Source organism: Lates calcarifer, linkage group LG12, assembly GCF_001640805.2.
Source record: "Lates calcarifer isolate ASB-BC8 linkage group LG12, TLL_Latcal_v3, whole genome shotgun sequence".
NCBI lineage: Eukaryota > Metazoa > Chordata > Actinopteri > Centropomidae > Lates > Lates calcarifer.
In genome coordinates, this window is record NC_066844.1 from 11,312,589 (window position 1) to 11,333,241 (window position 20,653).

At 40.9% G+C, this 20,653-nt stretch overlaps 1 protein-coding gene across 1 annotated transcript; it reads right to left on the reverse strand.

Moving 5' to 3' along the window:
• Positions 1 to 463: 463 nt before the first annotated feature.
• efcc1 (EF-hand and coiled-coil domain containing 1) lies at positions 464 to 20,223 on the reverse strand. Its single transcript, XM_018667622.2, is given in 9 exon segments — positions 464 to 1,346; positions 1,504 to 1,573; positions 2,180 to 2,338; positions 3,538 to 3,694; positions 4,898 to 5,033; positions 5,279 to 5,427; positions 18,053 to 18,492; positions 19,402 to 19,488; positions 19,490 to 20,223. Coding segments are annotated over 9 exon segments (1,917 nt in total). The 5' UTR covers positions 20,075 to 20,223; the 3' UTR covers positions 464 to 1,212.
• Positions 20,224 to 20,653: the final 430 nt, after the last annotated feature.

Genomic DNA, 20,653 nt, shown 5'->3' on the forward strand with positions numbered 1-20,653 from the left:
CTCTTTCTACAGAAGGATTGGCAAGATATTCTACCATCAAAACCCATGTATATACAAGCTCTTTAATAGCTGTCCACTGTGAAAGGGTTAAGAACTGTGGTTATTACTTGACTATTATCAAACATTATCATTTTATACTTATTGCGACTGTATACTATATACATTACACAAAATCATCTTGTAAAATTTTCTAAAAATAGATGCATGCATGTGTAGTTTAACTTTTGGTACATACATTTTGATAATATTTTTGTACTCTTAGCACTCAATAGGACTGGAAATTGATCTAACAGTTAAAAGTGTCATCTTGGTGCAATATACTGCCTAAGGTTCTCATTCCCTGGTTGCTTTTTATGCCTGCTAAATAGAAGAGGAAGTAATTTGACTCAGCAGTGGGAGTTAAACAGTTCATTTTCAAAGACATACATATATAGACAAAAAAATAAATCACAGTGATCCGGACTACATAATTCAAAGACTTTAATGGCATGAGTGGTTTTGTATCGAAGGCTCCCATTCAAGACAACAATGACAATTCAGCTGATCCAACTCATATTAACAAGGTTTGTGTTTCAAAAAGAGCATTTAATAAAAAATATATCTGTTGTATTATATTGACAAACAGTTATGAAGCAGTAACCACAGGTTAACTTAGACACTGCATTTAATAGTGTAAGAGAGTTGTTGCACTTGTGTAGGCTGGAGGCTGCCCTATGCAGGACAAACTTCTGCGGGCTTCGATAATGCATACATTAATGGTGCACTGAGGCATCCCAAGGGTCAAAAGTACACTGTTTTCTCAAAATTTGGTCAAAAATCCTTTAAGTTTTATCAGGCATGTTGTAAGTCCAAGCAGAGGTTGATACATTTCACAGACTACTTCATGCCCTTATACTTATCTCTACATTTTCACATTAAGACCTCTGTTGTGGAAAAAAAAAATCAATATGGACCATGAAAGAGTTATGTGCAATAAAAGCTCTTAAAAACATGTTTAAGCAAGAATTTAATTTATGTATCAAAGCCCTTCACTACAATACTTAACAATCTAGAATAACATTCCTTTATAGATGATAGGGTCTGAAGAGTATAAAGCTACAATATAATACACTATACACATCAATCAGCCTGTTTTTTGACCACTGATACAGCTTCAAGTGTACTCTTGAAAGGCTGTTGTAACACCATTGGCCCAGCAGGGGGCAGTCTTATTTAACAGGAGATGATGAGGGCATTCAGAGACTGTTGACTCTGTGTCCGCTCCAGAGGTCCACCAGTGGTCAGAATCTCACAGGCAGCCAGTTCATGATAGAGAGCGTTGAGCACCTCCAGAATGTGGGCTTTCCCTGTGCAAAAACAGAACAGATGTGACCGCTGTGAGAATCACGTTACAAGACCTGATTAGAACTTCATTTAATTCGCTGTCCTGAGTAACTGTAAGTTTTCATTATCACATTTCACAGGATGTGTATAGATTTTACTGGGCATGTGTGCTCTACTAACCGTGTTGTGGGTCACTGCAAGACTCCAAAGTGCTGAGCAAGATTTTCCCAAGAGACCTCCGCGAGACATTCTGAAAGAGAGAGCTATTCTCAGATGGCTGTCAGGCAGTTGCACTTGAACAGACAGTCTGACTCTGCTCAGCATTTTCATTAAATGAAATTAATTTGTTCTCAGATCTATAATCAGTCTCCCACTGTTAGGGTTAAGTTACAAAAGAATGGCCAAAAAGCCATGTTATCCCTATGGTGGGTAAGACATCTGCTTGCTGATTCAACAGGTCAAAATTTACTTTTAATTTTAGAGCATAAATAAGTCAATGTCTAAATGGAGGTTTGTCCTTGAACAATGCTCGTGAATACTTTCAATCTGTTTTTCTTTCTGATGGCTGACCAGAAAAATCACTTCAGTGCAGTGTGGGTGGGTTTTATTCGGCTGCCAACACTGCAAAATGATTTTCATTACTTTGAGTTTCAGCAGAGTTTTAGTTCACATGATCGTCTAACTGCTGTTTACAAGATTCTTCACTGTGCTAAAAATCAGAACAATATGTTCGGTCCGAACATATTGTTAAAATGGTAAAATATGCTGAATATCACAGAAACTTGGCTGTTAGCTTCACTTCAATAATACTATCAGAACTGACTTCTTAAGACTCAACCCTGAAACTGTGACTAACCAGGTCTCTGAGCTGCTGGAGGAGCTGCAGAATGTCCACAAGCTTCTCCTCCACCAGTGACAGACGAACCCTCTCTGTCTCCAACATTTGCAGCTCCATCTGAAGTAGCTCAGTCTCCTCTGCCTTCTGCTGTAGTTCCTGGACCAAAGAATCCTTCATCTGAAACACAAGCCAGTCCAGGTAAAGGACAGTAACCTCCTCCTGCCTAGCGTAAGACCAGGTCTGATACTATGGCTCATGTTACATAAACATCAGTAAGAGACACTGTCAAGGAATTGACCATTTATAGAGGATGTACTGTATGTAGAACTTGTATCTGTACACACACACACACACACACACACACACACACACACACACACACACACACACAAGGATGTGAGGAGATTGTGCATTTCTTTAGTACAGCTGTCATTTCATTCAGCTGTGGAATAAGTTCTATGGCAAAGAGCCATAGGATATATCGGCCTTTGGTTACACACACACACACAATACTTGCAGATAGGATCATGTTGTTGAAAATAAGTAAAATATAGAATTCCACCAAGAGAGTTGAGATATACTCTTGAGCTGAATACAACTGATGACCTTGAAAGAACAGGTGGATATGTCACTCTTGGAAATGTAAATTTTTTTTTGCCCTGTGGGCCTGATAAATATCTTTACACAATATAAATATACCCAGTGTAAATTTATGACAAATTATGGGGTCATAGAGTGGGTTTTCAGCCCGTAATTTGTAGGTTTGCCTGCTAAAAATGTTGGAAATCCCTGCAGTGCACCTTTGCGTCATAGCACATTGAGGGACAAAGGTCTCACCCCACACATCCTGCACATAAACAAAGCCTCACAGTCAGGACTTTGTTTAGTTTTAACTTTTCCTCTCTGAGTGCTGAGACGTTCTGGGAACACATTACATCATGGTTCCCCTTCGGCTGGTCTTCCTGTGTTGTGAAAATACTACTCGACTGTAACAAGAGAGCTTTAATTTATGATATTCTTTAGTGTCAGGCAGAACAAGAGGGAGTGTTTCTGTGGTCAGCTCCAGCGAGACACAGCTGCAAACACACACACACATATGTAGGGGGAGGCTCTGCAGCCATTGCTGGTGGCTTGGTTAGGTGGAAGCTGTAAGATCATGCCACTAGCTGTGGTTTTGCTTTTGAAGCCCTCCACTTTAATAACAATGTTCACCAGTCCTCTCTAATATAGTTTAACACTATACACACAACCGCAGAATGCCTTATGATGTAAAGCAAGGCAAAGAGAACAGTTAGTGCAAATGTATCTAACCAAACAGGGCAGACATTAGTGCAGCAGCCCACCCTAGTGTGATGGAAGTCAGTGGTGGTTTGTACCTGGTCCATGTCTATCTCTGCCAGGCTCTCCCTCAGCTCCAGCTGCTTATGTAACCTGGTCACTCTCTCCAGGAGCTGCACCACAGCACTGCAGCTCTCCTCGCTCCTTGAACTCCCAAACCTGGACACCAGTTTCTTGAATGCCTTGTCATCGCACCTGGTCAAGAACACATATCAGAGGACAAAAGTCAGGTTCAGAGACCATAGTAGCTGGATCAGATTTGACTCAGGACAAGTCATATCTGAGCAACAACACACTGGCAGTGGGTTGTGGGTTCTTTTTCAAATTCTGTAATACATGGCTACATTCTATCACCTTAGTGCAAGCCAGAGTGGTTGTTAGTTTGTTGCTTTACTTTACTCTTAGATGTTTAAGATGTTTCAAAGTGTGTTTTGGAACATGTTGTTAATCCTTTGGACGTAAACATATAAATACCATAAATGATCATTTACTGTGTGGTTCGCTTTCATTAACCTTGTTTTCAGTGGCAGAAGACAACTGTTGTCTTTCTCACTTTTGCAAAATAAGGTCTGACAAACCCGCTGTACAGCACACAGACATAGCAACTATGTCAGGCTAACTGGTGAAGAAAGCCAAACATCCATGTGCTGGTGAAAACCAAACTGAACTAAAAGGAGAATGAATAATGAATGGCCAGAGACAGGATTCCTAATGAACACTACCGTTGCTGTGTGACTGCTAGATGTGTAAATAGGTTTATTTTTCCACAGAGGGATCAGGCAGAGGTGACAAGGAAACATCAGCAGATAAACACCAGGTGTGCAGGCTGACTGCTCAGGTATATAAATTAGGCTGATGTAGTCACAGATCTACACAGCTTGTGAGACTTAACAACAACAACATAAATTAACAAAAAGTGCTCACAACATGCAAAAAACTTCAGTTCTTTGAAGGCTTTTAAACCATCGTTTAAGGAAGGTTTATATCTGCTGACAGCAAACGCTTCTATGTCCCAACCTTTACTTTGTTCTCTTATTACAGTCTCATTGAATATTGTCAATTGTCTGAGAACCTGGGAAAACTGCCACTGTGCCTCAGTTCTTCTATGGTGTAACTTTACTCTTATTGGTGTTTAATATTATCCATAACAACATTAGCTTGCTCTTGGAATTCTTCTGCCTCCAAGTGGCAAGAAAGACTGACATTCAAAAAATTATTTGTTACATACTTGATCTTTTTTCATTGCGCAAAATATATTTGAAATGACAGTGTCCCAGCTATCTTATAATATACACCGCAAATTAAGGCACACAACAAAATTGTATCAAATAGTATCACTAGCTTGCTGTTTACTGGTGCCCTGTTTCAAAATATAGTGATGATACAGAATTGTAATACCTTTCCCCACAGCAGGACAACCTGGTCAAGATCCTCTTCACCTCATCCACCTGCCTCTGTTGATCTCCAGTCCACTTGTCCTCTTCCTCGTCAGAAGCTGCCTGGCCCTCCACTGAACGAAACAGCTGCTCCTCCACTAGACCATCATCATGAATATAATCATCATTATCACAGCAGTGACCATAAGTCTATTCAGATCAAAGCCTGGATGCAACAGTTGATGAGCAACTCAACATCTGACTAAAAAGTTTTTCTTGATAAAGTACATTGGTTCTTATTTGATAAATCCCGTACAGTAAATATATATTTTTTAAAAATCATTAATTTTCTAATAATTCCCTCTATGCAGCAAAGAGAATCTTTAGGAAAAAACAATCTTACTTTTGTCTGGGGTAGTCACAGCACGCCCTGTTGGGGAACAGCGGTCGTGTTGACCATCCAAGCAGCATCTCTGGCCCGGCCTGCTACCAGCACTCGGTTGTTGTTCTGTCCTGGTATTGCATGGGAGTTGTAGTTTTGACACCTCTGACCTGAAAAGGAGCAATGCCAGTTCAATATAGCTGTTTGACTGCAGGTTTTCTGTCAACACATGACTTCATCTGTGCTGCTGTGAATCTCTCTGTACATATATCTGACAGTGACTAAGGGGCTGAAACTGCTCTTCAAATTTGCACAGATGAGAAAAGTTCAGTCCAAACCAATTTCCAACATCAAAGAGAACATATCAAGTAACACAAGGCAGTATGTATTAAGCTACATCTACAACCGCCATGATAATTTTATAGAGGCCTGTGATGTTGTATGCCAAATCTGGGTGGAGTAATTGAAGCCAGACATTGTATCTTTAAGGCATTTTACAGTAAAGTGGGTCAATGGTGGAAAGGCCCTATTAGTGTGGAGGAGTTAAAAACAGGGGGTAAAAACACACTGGATGGAACAAAACTGCAGCATTTTTTTTAAAGAATACATGAACATGGTCTTCTAAGCTCTGTCTTTTCACCTGCAGATGAAAATATATGTAACATTTAGTCTATATATTGTGGTTTTTTTGTATGTCATTAACACATTCAAACCTTTATACCTAAAAAAGACTGAGACTGCACTTTGTGCAGATCAGTCGTTCTGTAATGGCTTGAATTTTCTAGGTTTCTCCTGCTGTCTGCTCTTTTGTGTTGGGGGAAATCCGATAGGGGGCCTTCGTAAATCACAGAGTAAGTGTTTCCAGATGATGATGTCTTGCTGAAGAAAAAAAGAGAAAATCTCAAAACAGTTTTCAACAGTCTGACTCTCTGAAAAGAGTGAAAAAAAAGTCACAGAGTCCTCATGCTTATATCCTGTTGGCACGAGGTAGACTATGCTGTAAGACAACATTATGCTCTGCATCTGTGTACTACTTTGTATTGCTATGTGCAAAACTGGGGAGAAATGACTAACCTTGCAGAGAATCAGTAATTGCAGCATGATTTCAGGCAATCAATCAGAGTCATGTTTAAGTTAGTAGGGGCCATGGTGGGAGAAAGTTGGAGTTAGTTCATGATGACCAGCAGCTGGAATTGGACCAACATAGAACTGTTGAATGGACGTGAACACACACAAAAGTTTTCTGGTTGCTGTGGAAATGCTTGGACTGTGGAATGAACTGGTGGAGGGCTTTTAAAATGCAGCTTTTGGTGTGACTAATTGCACTTTAATTGACAGTGGCTGGAAAGAGGCAGCAGCCTGTGTCCAGCAAATACTGCAGCAAGGCCACAGTTTCCTATTCAGGCGTTCAAAATGCATAAAAGGTTAAACAAAATATGGCTTTGTGTCTTGAGAAATAAACACAAAAAAGACTCCAAAAACCCTCAGTTTTGAGATTAGTAAAATTAATTACCTCAAAATGATCACACAAAAACTAGTTCTAATTTGTTTTTGACTATGGTTGAGTTTACACTGTCAAGAGGGTTTCCCATTACATAGTTTGACAGTGATGAGCTACACTTAAGTGTTGGGTAGTAGTGCTGAGTATGTGAATTCCGACTGCATGGGCAGAGAAACCTGAAGGTGGTCCAGACAGACATCCTGGATAGTGGTCACATTGTGGGATGCAGAAGACATGGACAAAATTTCATCAGCATTTTGTTTGACTGGCCAAAATGAAAATATCAATTTACTGATATTTGAACTGAAAGTTGAATTGCAGGCTTCAAAGTGTAACAAGTGTAATGGGTGTAAACATAGTTGTTACATTTTAGTGAGTGATAAAAGCCAGTTTTAACTAATTATAACATCTCCATATTAAAAATGGCTCAAGTTACTAGCCTATGTGTAATTTGAAATTGTCGCTCCTAGTTATGAACCCAGTGAGAATTACTACTCAGCTACTCAACACAGTTTACTTCAGCTCTGTGGAGTGTTTGTGCGCATTTCAGCTAATCGCCATGGAACTTTACTGTGTTGGTTTAGTCATTAACTATGTTTCCAGAAGCACCGGGCAGTGTTTCCAATGAAAAAGCTCTGATAAACGCAATGTAAACTGCCTACCCAGCACCAAATTGCAGCTACATAAAGTAAGCAGCTAGATAGTGTCACATAAAGACGCAACATATTTCCTCTACGGAGTTTGCAGAGACCAAACAAAGCCAGAGGGAGAGTGAATACTAGAATATACTTACAATATACTTAGTGAATACTTACATTCATCAGTGGACAAAAAATGTAAAACGAATGCTACTGTTGCTGCAAGCTTTTTAGCCTTTTTTTAGCTTATTGTTTTGGTTTTGTGACACATTTGAAGGATAATGGTCACGTGGTGGTTACGTTACAGCTCTCTTGAAAATTTGCAGCAACAGAGAGGCAGTTATTTTCAGAGAAAAAAGTGAAAGACCCAATATTTTTCTTAGTTGTTTGTGGAGACAAAACTAAGCCAAAAAGGAGAATGAACACTGCATTTACATGTACAGTGGGTTTTGAATTAATTATAATGTTGCTCTATGTTTGCTGGACTATAGGAATTTCTTTGCTGGCACATTAGCCATAAAAACATTATAATGTGAATATGTCAGAAATGGATTAGAAATGGAAATGGATTAGTGTTGCTTTAAAGATTACAACTTCAAGAACATTTAGCTTTCTGTGCTGGTGATAAAGGTGATGAAGCAGCTATAGAGCCTCAAGGCAGTATTTGCCCTACAAATTTTGCTGAAAATTGAAACAGACCTTCTACCTTTTGAGGAAGTACAAAACAAGAGGAGCAGATAAATAATCAGTTTAAAACATCCTGAACTGTCTGTTTTTTTTTTGTTTGTTTTTTTTTTGTTAGTTAGTTAGTTTTGATAGTTTTTTTTCTTTTTTTTATCAGAGTCCTGTATCAGCAGCACCTCTTGGCTTTTCTCTAGTCAAAATTAAACTGAGACTTGGAAGAAGCAAAGACTTTCAGAATAAAATCAGTCTGAACTGAATATTTATACAGTGAAATTCAAGTACACTGTCTCTGTGACTGTATATTACAATATTCTAAGCAATCAACGAAAAGGGGCAGCATGGTGGTGCAGTAGTTAGTACTGTTGCCTCAAAGCAAGAAGGTTCTGGGTTTTAAACGCCAGTTTGCCTGGGGATCTTCTGTGTTTGCATGTTCTCCCCATGCCTGCATGTGTTCTCCCCAGGTACTGCTGGTGACTCTAAATTGCCTGTAAGTGTGAATGGCTGTTTGTCTCTGTATCTCAGCCCTGTGATGGACTGACGATCCGTCCAGGGTGTACCCCACCATTTTCCCATTATCAACTGGGACTGGCTCCAGCCCCCCACAACCCTTAAAAAGAATAAGTAGTGTAGATAATGGATGGATGGATGAAGGAAAAAGCCATCTTATCATTAGATTAATACATAATTGGCTTGACATTTAAGCTCTTGGCAGAGAAAATGCACTTGTAAATGAACTGCACTTGCATCTAGTCATATCGACCACTCAAAGCACTTTTAAACTACAGGTCACATTCAACCATCCACACATTTGTTCTACACATATACATATGTATACATATACATTCATTTGCACACCAATGACACATTGGAGGCTTCAATGTCTTGTCCAAGGGTACTTCGGCACGTGGACTGGAGGAGCTGGGGATCAAACCACTGACCCTCCGATTAGTGGGCGACCCACTCTACCTCCCAAGCCACATCCACGTTATTATTACACGTAATGCTTACTACATTCCTGAAGGCACACATGTAGGAGCAAAATTATACATGAAGCTCTGTTGTACTACATCAGGGCATTTCTAATTAATAGGATCCTGTATTCTGCTCTATTAAGTCTAAAGATGTTCCTTAGGCCTGTGGGGGTACTCCAGCTGTTTGTTGTTACAACAAGGACACTCTGAGTCCTCCCTGTGTTTATCACAGTGCGGCACTGAAGTGAACTTTCCATCAACATATCCTCCATCACTGCTCCCCCCCTCCACTCCCCAAAGAGCAGTTTCCTCTTTCAGTGTCATCAGTCAATGACAGTATCCTTTCTGTGCAGAGGTTTAGAATGAGGGACGCTGTAAACTTGAGCTTGAACTCAAAGTTCAGTGCTTGTTGGTGCCTGCAGCATGACGGAGACAGGTAAAAGGTCATGTTACATAGCTGACAGTTATTAATCAAGTTCTCTCAGGTCATACTCACACAATGAGGTGATTTCTGGGATACAAATAAAACAGCTTCAGGGATGTGATCACTGTGTAGCAGTAGGTGAGGACGTAATCCAAAAACCAATGCCTGTGGTTATGCTTTCCTCAGCAAGTGTAAAAGTGCAAAGAAACCCCCTGAGTTAAACAAATGAGGGTATTAAAAGTAGAGGGAACTATACAGGGAGAGAAGTACAACAAGGGTGGGTGGTATAAGTTTATAAGACATTTTTTGTGTGATGTATTTCTGCTGATGTCAGCATACCTCCAAACCAGAAAGAGGGAGAGCAGGGCAGTCGTTCAATGTGAAAATGAGCCCACTTGGCAGTGTGAATTTTTGAAGGCTGTTCAAGAACAACAGTAAAGCAGCAGCAACAGAATGCCACAGGTCCCACACATCCCACAAGTGTGTCCTTTCGACATTATTTAAGGGGTAGGAATGTCGTGGCAGCACCTGCTCCACACAATGCTGCAGCTCTTTTGTGGAGGTAGATAAATGGTCTGGTAGACCCTCCTCTCAGGCGCCATGCAGAGAGCATGAAAAGGCTGGGAGATTATGCCTCCCCCGAGGCCTGCCTTCAGAGGGCCAGGGGTTAGAGGCATTCAGGGAAGAAGTCTGCATGTGTGCAGTTAAAATGGAAAGTTTAAAACTGCACACTTAGGACACATGTGCCTAGGTATGTTCTCCAGAAATCCCTGGACTGTATAAACTTGGACACCTGATATCAAGAGGATAATAAAACTGAAGAAGTTCTGGATAAAAGATGACCAAAGTTCATTTTAATGAGTGATTGTATCTCCACTCTATATGTTTCCTTTGGAGGTAAAAAAGAACATGAAAAGCTGAATGAAGCCATTCAGCTGTTGTGGGTCATGCAAAACACGAATGTCATTTCATGAACAAACTGTTGAGTGTTTGCTTCTTCCTCCAGATGGTATGTTTTCCTCCCCCTAATTTCTTTTTGTTCCTCTTGCTGTGCTTTTTATTGTCTAATCCCTCTGATCCACAGAGCTCTAAGGGCTACAGTGACTGATTTAGACTTCCTTTTACCCTTTGAACATTTTAGTTCTGTTTTTTTGTAAAACAGAGCTAAAAGTGACAGTTTTAGACCATCGCAATTACACAAAAACTTTCCTCTACTAATCAACTCCTCTTGAAGGCGTGGCTGCCATCTGGGTCTCAGCCTCTGCTTTGTTCTCACATTTCAATCCAAAGAAATCTCAGAATTTTATGCAACAACACCCACACATCATCATCACAAGTTTCATACTGATGACCACACTTTGAAACTGACTTCTGGGATGTTGATGGAACACTGACAGAGGATTTAAAAATGTGTATCAACAAATGATGAAAATAAATAAATATCTAAAACAAGCAAAGGAAATCAAGATGCAAATCACATGTTGCAGGAACAGTTCCAGGTGTCAGGAAAAATTTTAATTGAGTTCTTGTTGCGACTTCAGTGACTGATTTGAGTCACTCTCGTGTACATACAGTAAATATGAAGCTACAGTCAGTTATTTTTGCTCAGCACAAAGACTGGAAATGGGATAACAGCTAACCTAAGTTTACTAATCAACACATAAAATCCCAATTTCTTGTTTTTACACACTGAACAATATATAAAGTGTTTCTTTGTGAACTTTAGAGGTGCTACAGAAGGACTACATTTGGAAAGAGCCAGGCTAACTATTTCCACTGTTAAGATAAGTTGACTGGCAGTTGGCTGTAGCTTCACATTTACAATACTAAAAATAGACCGAGAAATCAGCCAGGTCAATATATTGACCTGTACAGTATTAGCTTATTGGATTGGTATTGTCATATATGTGGTCTGACAAGAAATTGTAGTGCAGTGGTAATTTAGAAAAGAGGTCTCTCTGTTACATACAGCAGCTTGCCCCAAGGGAGTACTGATAAGATGGTTTTTACAGTGTAGGTCCTGCTTACTATGTAGGCTATGTTCTATAAAAATCAAAAGGATCCATATCAAGATGGTTTACTTCACCCAGTATATTATGATGTGATAATGAGTGATAATACTGTTGGGGTTAGGACTCTAACTAGGGCTGAACGATTTATTGAAACTGAACCACAGTCGCGATTTAAACTAATGTGATTTGCAAACTGAGACTGCGATTATTTTTACAACAGCCAGTCAGTACACGCGCCGTTACACTTTTTTAGCTGCCTCTCACACAGAGCACTGCAGGAGCAACAGAGCGACAGACTATAAACTTTACAAAAAGATCTGGTCTTAAAATGACCAAACAACAAATCAAACAGTAGACTTAGATACTTGATGAAAACAGAGGGTAGAGCGACAGCGCGATGCAGGCAGTGTGAGTTGCTCTGACTCTCTTTGCTCCGGTGTCAGGTGAGAGCTGTATGCTAGTCACGAAAACGGACACAGCTAAAGCTGAAACTACCGGTGACATGATGAGTTAAAAGAGGCTGACAGTGTCAACAGGCCGGCAAGAAAGATAACTGAGCTATGACCAGGACGCCAAATTTGTCTGCAGTGTTTCTGCTACACATATTTTGGAGTGGCGCCTGCTGCGGGAAAATTATTATATATATTATATAATAAAGTTGCAAAATACATATAGAAGAGAAAATGAGAGAAAATGGTAGAATTAACTAACCTAAGTAACTAACATTAAGTTTTTAAGGTTTGTATTTGTATTTTCCTGTAGAGTTTTTATCGGCTGTGTCTGTCTCTACTGGCTTTCTGTGTGCCTGTCAGTCCCCCTCAGTGTATCAGCATTTGAAAAATTACCACAGGCAGCAGTATAACGGATGTAAAGTTACTGCACAAAAGGCAAGCAAACATAGTGCTACTGTTTGTTTTGTCAGAATTGTTCTATGTTTCATTATGTGTATGTTTGTATACCATTTATCGTTAGAATAAATACATTTTGGATTCAAATATTTTCATTCTCATCCTTGGATTAGTAGACAGAGCAGTTAATATTTCAATGATCTTTTAAATGGTAATGTTCCATCACGTGTTTTACATGTATATAGTGAATCCTGGACTGAAGCTTGACGTTCAAAATTATATCGCAAATCAAATCACAATCACGATATCTGTCAGAAAAATTGCAATTAGATTTTTTTCCCAAAATCATTCAGCCCTAACTCTAACTAAGTGTTTTTGGAGACTACTCTCCCCTAGAAAATGCTCCTGCAGGTCATTAGTGCACAGGGTTGTCCGATCTGTATGACAAAACCAGTACAATGGCCAATAAAAGCCTGCCCAAAAAATAGCCCAGACCCAGAAACTGCCAAAACATAATACAAGTTCACTAACAAGCAAAGTTGGGCTTGAGAGGCGGACATTGGGCGGTGGGGCATTGCAGCACATTGTATATATGTATGTATGTGGGAGATGGTGTGTTGATGGGTGTACGTGCTGATCTGGAGTGAGTGTGGTAGTATTTGGGCTATAAATAAATTATTCATTAAAAACATAGAATTTTATATATTATTCATGAAAAGCAAGGAAAATAGTTCTACCCAAACACAGCATACAAAAATTCTGTTGCCCATGGCAACACTTCAAAAGTAGCCCATTTTCTAGGAACCCTCTCTGTGCAAGCAGTTTGTTATGACCTATTGTTGCATTTTATTCTTAGGCAACCTCCAGTGGCCATAGTATGAGAGGAACGAAGGACATTAGATGACGTATATAGAGTGTCCATGTTGGGAGAAGTTCAAGCTGAATGGATAGGTTGATAAAAGACAACTCTGACACAGGAGATTGCTGTTCATTTCCTGTTTGAAACTGACAAAAGAGACATATGCGGCCGATAGTACACTCTGCCATGTTCATAATTGTAATCGTGACTATGAATTCCACTACACTTGGTGCTGTAGGGGGCACTATTTCGGGAGACGATCCTAATGTGTGGAATCAAAGGGTAGGGGTGAACGACCTACATGGTCATTTAGATTGGAGGATTTACTGTGCTTGCAACATCATATGAATGCAGAAGACTGACTGTCTGTCTCCATGTTTATTACCACTGAGATCCAGCAGCATCCCATTTAATCTTGTTACTCGTCACAGCAGTTCAGAAATAAGCCACAGGGATAAAGTTACAGTCAGTCATTTCAACAGACCCCTAGAGACCAGACCCTAGACACATCTTTCTCCATCCTGGAGAGAGACATCAACAGACTCTTTAAGAGACAGAACCCCTGCAAGGCAGCCGGGCCAGACTCAGTCAGCTGTCTCCAGTGTTCACGGTCATCTTTAACACCTCACTGGAGACATGCCATGTGCCAGCCTGCTTCAAGGCCTCCACCATCATCCCTGTACCCAAAAAACCAAGGATCACAGGACTTAATGACTACACCCTGACCTCTGTGGTAATGGTCTTTTGAGCGCCTTGTGCTGTCCCACCTCAAATCCGTCACTGACCCCGTGCACTTTGCCTACAGATCCAACAGGTCTGTAGACGATGCCATCAACATGGCTCTCCACTTCATCCTGCAGCACCTGGACTCCCCAGGAACCTACGCCAGGATCCTGTTTGTGGACTTCAGTTCCACCTTTAACACCATCATTCCAGCACTGCTACAGGACAAGCTCTCCCAGCTGAGCGTGCCTGACTCCATCTGCAGGTGGATCACAGACTTCCTGTTGGACAGAAGGCAGCATGTGAAGCTGGGAAAACACATCTCTGACTCTCCGGCTCCCCACAAGGCTGTGTTCTCTCAAACTCCTGAAGTTTGCTGACGACACCACCCTCATTGGGCTCATCTCTGGGGAGGATGAGTCCGCCTACAGGAGGGAGATTGACCAGCTGGTCATGTTGTGCAGTGAAAACAACCTTTAGCTTAATGAGGAGACTTCAGGAAGAACACAGCTTCACCCTCCCCCATCATCCTGTGTGATTCCCCAGTCAGAACTGTGGAGTCCTTCCGGTTCCTGTGGACCAACATCACCCAGGACCTCAAGTGGGAGCTAAAGATCAGCTCCCTGATCAAGAAGGCCCAGCAGAGGATGTACTTCCTGCGGCAGTTGAAGAAGTTCAACCTGCCAAGGACAATGATGGTGCACTTCTATACCTCCATCATTGAGTCCATCCTCACCTCGTCCATCACCATCTGGTACACTGCTGCTACTGCCAAGGACAGAGGTGTCATCTGTAACTTGCTGTAACTTGCCTTCTCTCCAGGGCCTGTACACCTCCAGGACCCCGATGGGGGCAGGAAAGATCATGGCCGATCCCTCCCATCCTGGTCACAAGCTCTTCAGGACACTCCCTTCTGGCAGGAGGTTGCGGTCCATCAAAACCAAGACCTCACGCCACAAGAACAGTTTCTTTCCCTCGGCAATTGGGCTCCTCAACAAGATCCCCACCACCACCACCACCACCACAACACAACACACACACACACACACAGACTGTCACAGACTATAATCCCCCCACCCTCCACTACACGTTACAGTACTGTTATACACACACCTATGCGTTATATTAATGCACATCTCTCTGGACAATCACTGCCACTATCAAACCTTTGCACTCTACACTTTACATTTTAATGTATATTTATGTTCCTTGTGTATATATATATATATATGTTCCTTGTAAAAATAGTTTTTGCTTTTTGCTCTTCACTGTTCTTTAGCACTGACATACCAAGACAATATTCCTTGTATGTGCAAACTTACCTTGGCAATAAAGTCTGATTCTGATTCTGATTCTGATCCCTAAAGCCACCACATATCATATGAAGATCTGAGACGTCTGACAGTGAGATGACATGTTGGAAGCCTAATGACTTCATTTTAAAGTAACTTGAAGTCACACTCTTGAGGAGAAAGAAGTAAAGGACAACAAAAAAAGCTCTGTATCTCACTCAAATCGTTAAAGACAACACCTAAACTGGAAACTCTCTGTGTCTCTCCTGTCTCCTTGGATGAGATGTGACTGAGCAAGCATTGAGGTTTTCAGTGAGAATACACATAGGAGCTTGGTTGCTAAGATCCATAGGACAGGGGTGCCTATGTGGCATTGTTCATTTGGGCACAGTGTGAAAGAAATGAGCGGAGATTGATGAGAATGGCCAGTCTGTTGAAATTCTCACTCAATGGAGCTCTCTCTTGACAAGTCAGAGCCTTTGTTTTGTGAATTATTTGCCATTAGGATATCAATGGAAGGGCAGTGAAAAGACTTTGGAACGCAGTCTGCATAAATAAGTGGAGTTTAGGGTTAAAGGAGGGGTATTGTGGCTGCTACATTTAAAATTTAAAATCACCTAAAAGAAGGTAGCAGTGAGGACTTTAATCATATGAGTCTGGTTGTGCGTTATGTAGATGTTACAACCATTTAGACACATCTGCTATCTAAGAAAGCCAGACCTGCAGACAATGATTACATGGTTGGAGCAGGAACAACAGACACAGAGATAAACATTAAACCGATGGCTTTGTACTTTAAAAGTCCAATTACACCCTTTCCACCAAAATGAATAGTTCCCAACAGTAGCGGAGCTCAGGCAGGACCGACCTGCCACACACGTTGCCTGTTAAATAAACTAAAACATAACAAGGCTGAAAATTGGAATAGTAAACCACATCAAAGCTTCATAAATAGCAAAGCAGAGCTTTCCAAGCATGAAGCCAGAGGTAAACAGAGTCATTTTATTCTAGGAGGATTTATAATCCATTATAGTTCATCTAGCCACACAGGCCTCCCTTATGCAGTTACTTGCCAAAACAAAAACTTTTCATGACATAATGAACCGGCATTCTCAGGGTTTGACAACTGATTGGACCTAATGAAGAGGTATAAACAGTACTAGTCTCTGAACTCTCTCTCGATGACCTTGGTGAAGTATTTCTCTTGATGCATAAATGTGCTGCCAATTTAAATTGGAAGAAATATTAAAAAATCAGTTGCAAACAATGTGTTGAAATTGCAGCAATTAGATCATGAAAGACGTCATCTCAGGGGCACATTTCATATAGAGCAGGTGTAGACCATACTCCTTGCAATATTATTTACAGATAACCAACATTCTCCCACTTGGCAACAATTGCAAGTAAAAAACTCAGTTTTAACAGGAAGAAGCTTCGAGCAGAAGTGGGCTCTGGGTGGGTGCCTAGCTGACTCAGCCAGTTGCTGGTCTCACTTTCCAGCAGGGCGTTAGAAATGATTTTTGCAACACCCCAATAAAATAAAAAATGTACATTTTTTGTTGTTTTTAAAAATATATTTTCATATCGATTCACTTTCCTGATCAGTTGATGTCTACTGTCTGTAAACTGCATTTCTTCCAGATAAAATAAAGAGGACATGATCTTGCGTGACATGACCTTGTCTAACAACAAAAGCATTTATACCAGTTCGACAATGACACTCAAAACCTGCTGTCACTGCTTCCTCAGTCTCTCTCCAAGAATTCTGTTATTTGTTGTTTGGAAAGAGTAGACATTTGGACACTCTCCTCAATGTTACATTAATCAAATTTGTATACAAATGTGGGGAAAATGAAAAAGAAACCTTGAGAGAAAGGATCAAACTTTCATACCTCCAAACACCTGTCCATCTGCTGCATAAAGCTGAGAATGATTGTTGAATTGGTGGTTTCCGAAAGTTTCAAAAGTAGTGCATTGAACCCAAATCAGCTGCTAAAATGGTGGTTGTAAAATGATCCAACAAGCAATTTCTCTGAAGCATTCTTAAGTCTTCACGTTTAGGCTGTGTGATCCAGATAGTTCTGGTATTGTACCCTCTGAAGGCTATTTCCACCAGCTGGAGAAATTGCCAACCAATAACAGCTTTGTAGAGGGATTAAAAATGAAGATGTTAATTTCCTACATAGTTAGCCAGCTTCTTTGCTACGTTCATGAAAAATACCAACTGAACATTGGTAACAGGTGTGGATGATTGATGCAACTGTACAAGTTGTTGTAAATCCATGTTCAGGAATAACAACTATATAACATATTCCTTCAATCAGTGTAAAACCATTTAAGGTAAATACTGAAGTTTTTGACCTCTATTAGCAATACGGAGCAAGGGTTAAATGAATGGACCCCTGTTTTGTTTGTACTGGGCACGAACACGTATTCTACTCATCGACAGAAATGTAGCAATTTGCCAATAAAGGCAAAGAAGCTGCTAGCGAGAGGACATGAATGTAATCAATTCAGTATTCAATGTGATGGATATACACAATGTGTTTTGTTGAGAATTACAAGAAAACTCCACAAGACATCTTTAAGTTAAGTGCTGCTAGCATCCACCACTGTAGCTTCCCCTCTCATCAATGGTTGCTAGTGTGAGCACAATGACAGGCTAAATTATTTAAGTGAAACTAACAGGCAGATCAGTTTAATTATCAGTCTAATGTAGATTATAGCCGCTGTACTGCAATTTTTCACATCAATCCAAATGACCTGAAATATTTGCATTCTGAGCTGTAACAATGTGTCTTATTATACTAGTGCATAAACAATGTATGTAGCTACAGTTTTACCTGTAGTAGAGGAGCTCTGATTCCAGCTGGAGGATGTGTCTCTGCAGCGCTGGCACATGACTGGCCTTAGCCTCCAGTTCCTTCACTTTACCCAGTCCGCTGAATAGTGCCTGTCTGGCCTCCTCCACTTTCCTCCTCATGCCCACCTGTTCCATCTTCAGAGCTCGGTTGCAGTCTTCCAGAGCAGCTACAGTCTCCTTAGAGCTCCACAATTCCTGCTCCAGTCTCTGATTACACAGCATGGCTTCCTCGACCTGTCGGTCTCTGGAGCTCTGCAGCAGTTCTATCTCGTGGATAATGTTCTGCAGGCTCTTCAGGTTGGTGTAGGTGCTGTTTTTCAAGTTGCCATTGCTCATACCTTTCTGAACAGCTTTTTTCTGCTGAGCAACAAAACAGCCTTCCTCTGGTTTATGTTTGGAATGACTTTTCCATAGTCCTACCTGAGGAGGAGATGAACAGGTGACGTGAGGGCACTAGATCATATAGCTAAGCAGGTGCTATAGTGGTACCTCCTTGTGTTAGCAATTTATAAGTTGTAACAAACAGCTTTATAAATACATCATTTACAGTGTATTAATTAGAGCAACTTTTAGGCCACCATGTTGTGAAAAATGTTAATGAGTAATTAATTGCCTCAGTTTCTAATAAGCCATCAGGTCTGCAGTCAGAAATGTTAGTCATTTATATTTTAAAGGGTTTATAAGTTGTAACAAATACTCTTATTCATGATTAATAAATCATTTTCTAATTTTAAAAACCAGCTATAAGCCATGAGTTGCCAAGTTGTTAAAAATCCATGTAACGGTGTGTTTACCTCCAGATTGACACTTTCCTTGTCCTTTGTTCTTTTGTTCAACACCCCTGAAGTGGACTGTTGACTACTTGCGGTCTCGTAAAGACATGGGCTAAAATCCATTTATGAACATTTACAACAGCAGAGCTGATGGATTATCAGAGGAACGTTTTATTAATGACTTACAAGCTTTACCAATTGCAGACTATGTTTGCTCTTGGCCTTGTTAGACAGTGAAATTACAAAGGGTTTATAACTTGTAGGTAGTTGCTATAGGATTTGTTGTAAATCACTCACTAATGTTTTATAGCTTAGGTATAGACTATAGACTATTAACAACTTCTGGCTGTTGGTGGCAGTTGTTGTTCTGGGCCCTTCAGACTGGGGGGGCAGCTATTGTGCCTGTGTATGTTTTGTGGGGGTATATGATACAACTGAATGATATTACTGTTGCATTTTAAAAAGTTGAGTGAGTTCAGCCCTCTTCATTTTATCAGAATATACTCCTCATACCCCTTGTACGCCTCCCACTCATGCGACACTAGCATTGTCTCACCTGCAGGGCCAAACAGCGTGCATCACTGCTCTGAAGTGCGGCTCGCATGTCCTCAATCAGCTCCCTCAAACTTGCATTCTCATCTTCCGAGTTTCGTTATTCGATCCTCTGCTTCCTCCAGTGCTACTATCTCCTCATAGCACTCCTTGGTGCATGAGCCGATCCTACAGCCGGAGGCGTGCCGTCCCTCCGAAGGAGAGGAGCCACCGCTCACACCCACAGACAGCAGCTTCTCTCGCCGCTTCAAAGGGCTTCTCAAGCGGATCTGAGTCTCTATATGCTCGCTGTCTTTCCCGACCAGCAGCCGGCCGTTCTCATACTGACACCCCGCCTTAGTACTGAAGTATCCACACAGTTTGGCGTGGAAGTGTCTGAAGGTGAGCTCGCTGGGTAAATTGTCTAAAACACCGGCGCATTCAGTATCCTCCAAGTCTTTGTTCAGCCCCAAAACTTCACATAGGATGTTAAAGTCTTCGACGGGGATTTTGCCTCCACCTTGATAGTCCATATGATGGAAAATCTCCTGTAGATACTGATCCAATCCGGTGGCCAAAACTATAATTTCGTTCTCCACTCCTCGGTCCAGTCCGTAATGGTAAGCCAGAGTGCTGACTATCCATTGTGTCCTGCGAGCTGGTCGGCTGTATGGATCAGTGGAGTCTATTGCATCCATTATTTCTACTGAGCAACATCATATTTCCACAAAACTTGAAAGAGTTACCGTGTTCCTTCTTACTGCATCTTGTGTGTTTCGTGTCCATTCACTTTGTAGAAACTCGGAGCTGACTGGCGGAGCTGAAATGAGGCGTGTAGTAAGACAGAGCAGATTTGAATTTAGCTCTGCCCCCAAAATCCTAAAACAGGGGTAACATACACATTCTGTAACGGTCTCATACTGCCGTTTGCCTGAGCGTAATTGCCACCAGGTGTGTAAACTTTTGTCATTCACATGGATTAGACCTTGTTAGGATGTAAGATACCCATGAGACAAATGGGCTGTACAGCAGAAGTATACGTTTTTTTTACTCAAGAATTTTTACACAGTCTGTACGCAGAGATAAAACACACTATGGCTTTTTGTAACTCCGTCAGAGTTTTTTTTTTCTCTGACGTCCCTCTAAACACATGGTCCATAAATCCTTGAAGTTGCTTTTACACATATTCTAGTTGGCTTCATACTATGTATAGTAGTTTGTGTCTAGATTTTTAAAAAATATATCTAAATTAGGCTTTTTTGGAGTTTATTTGATGG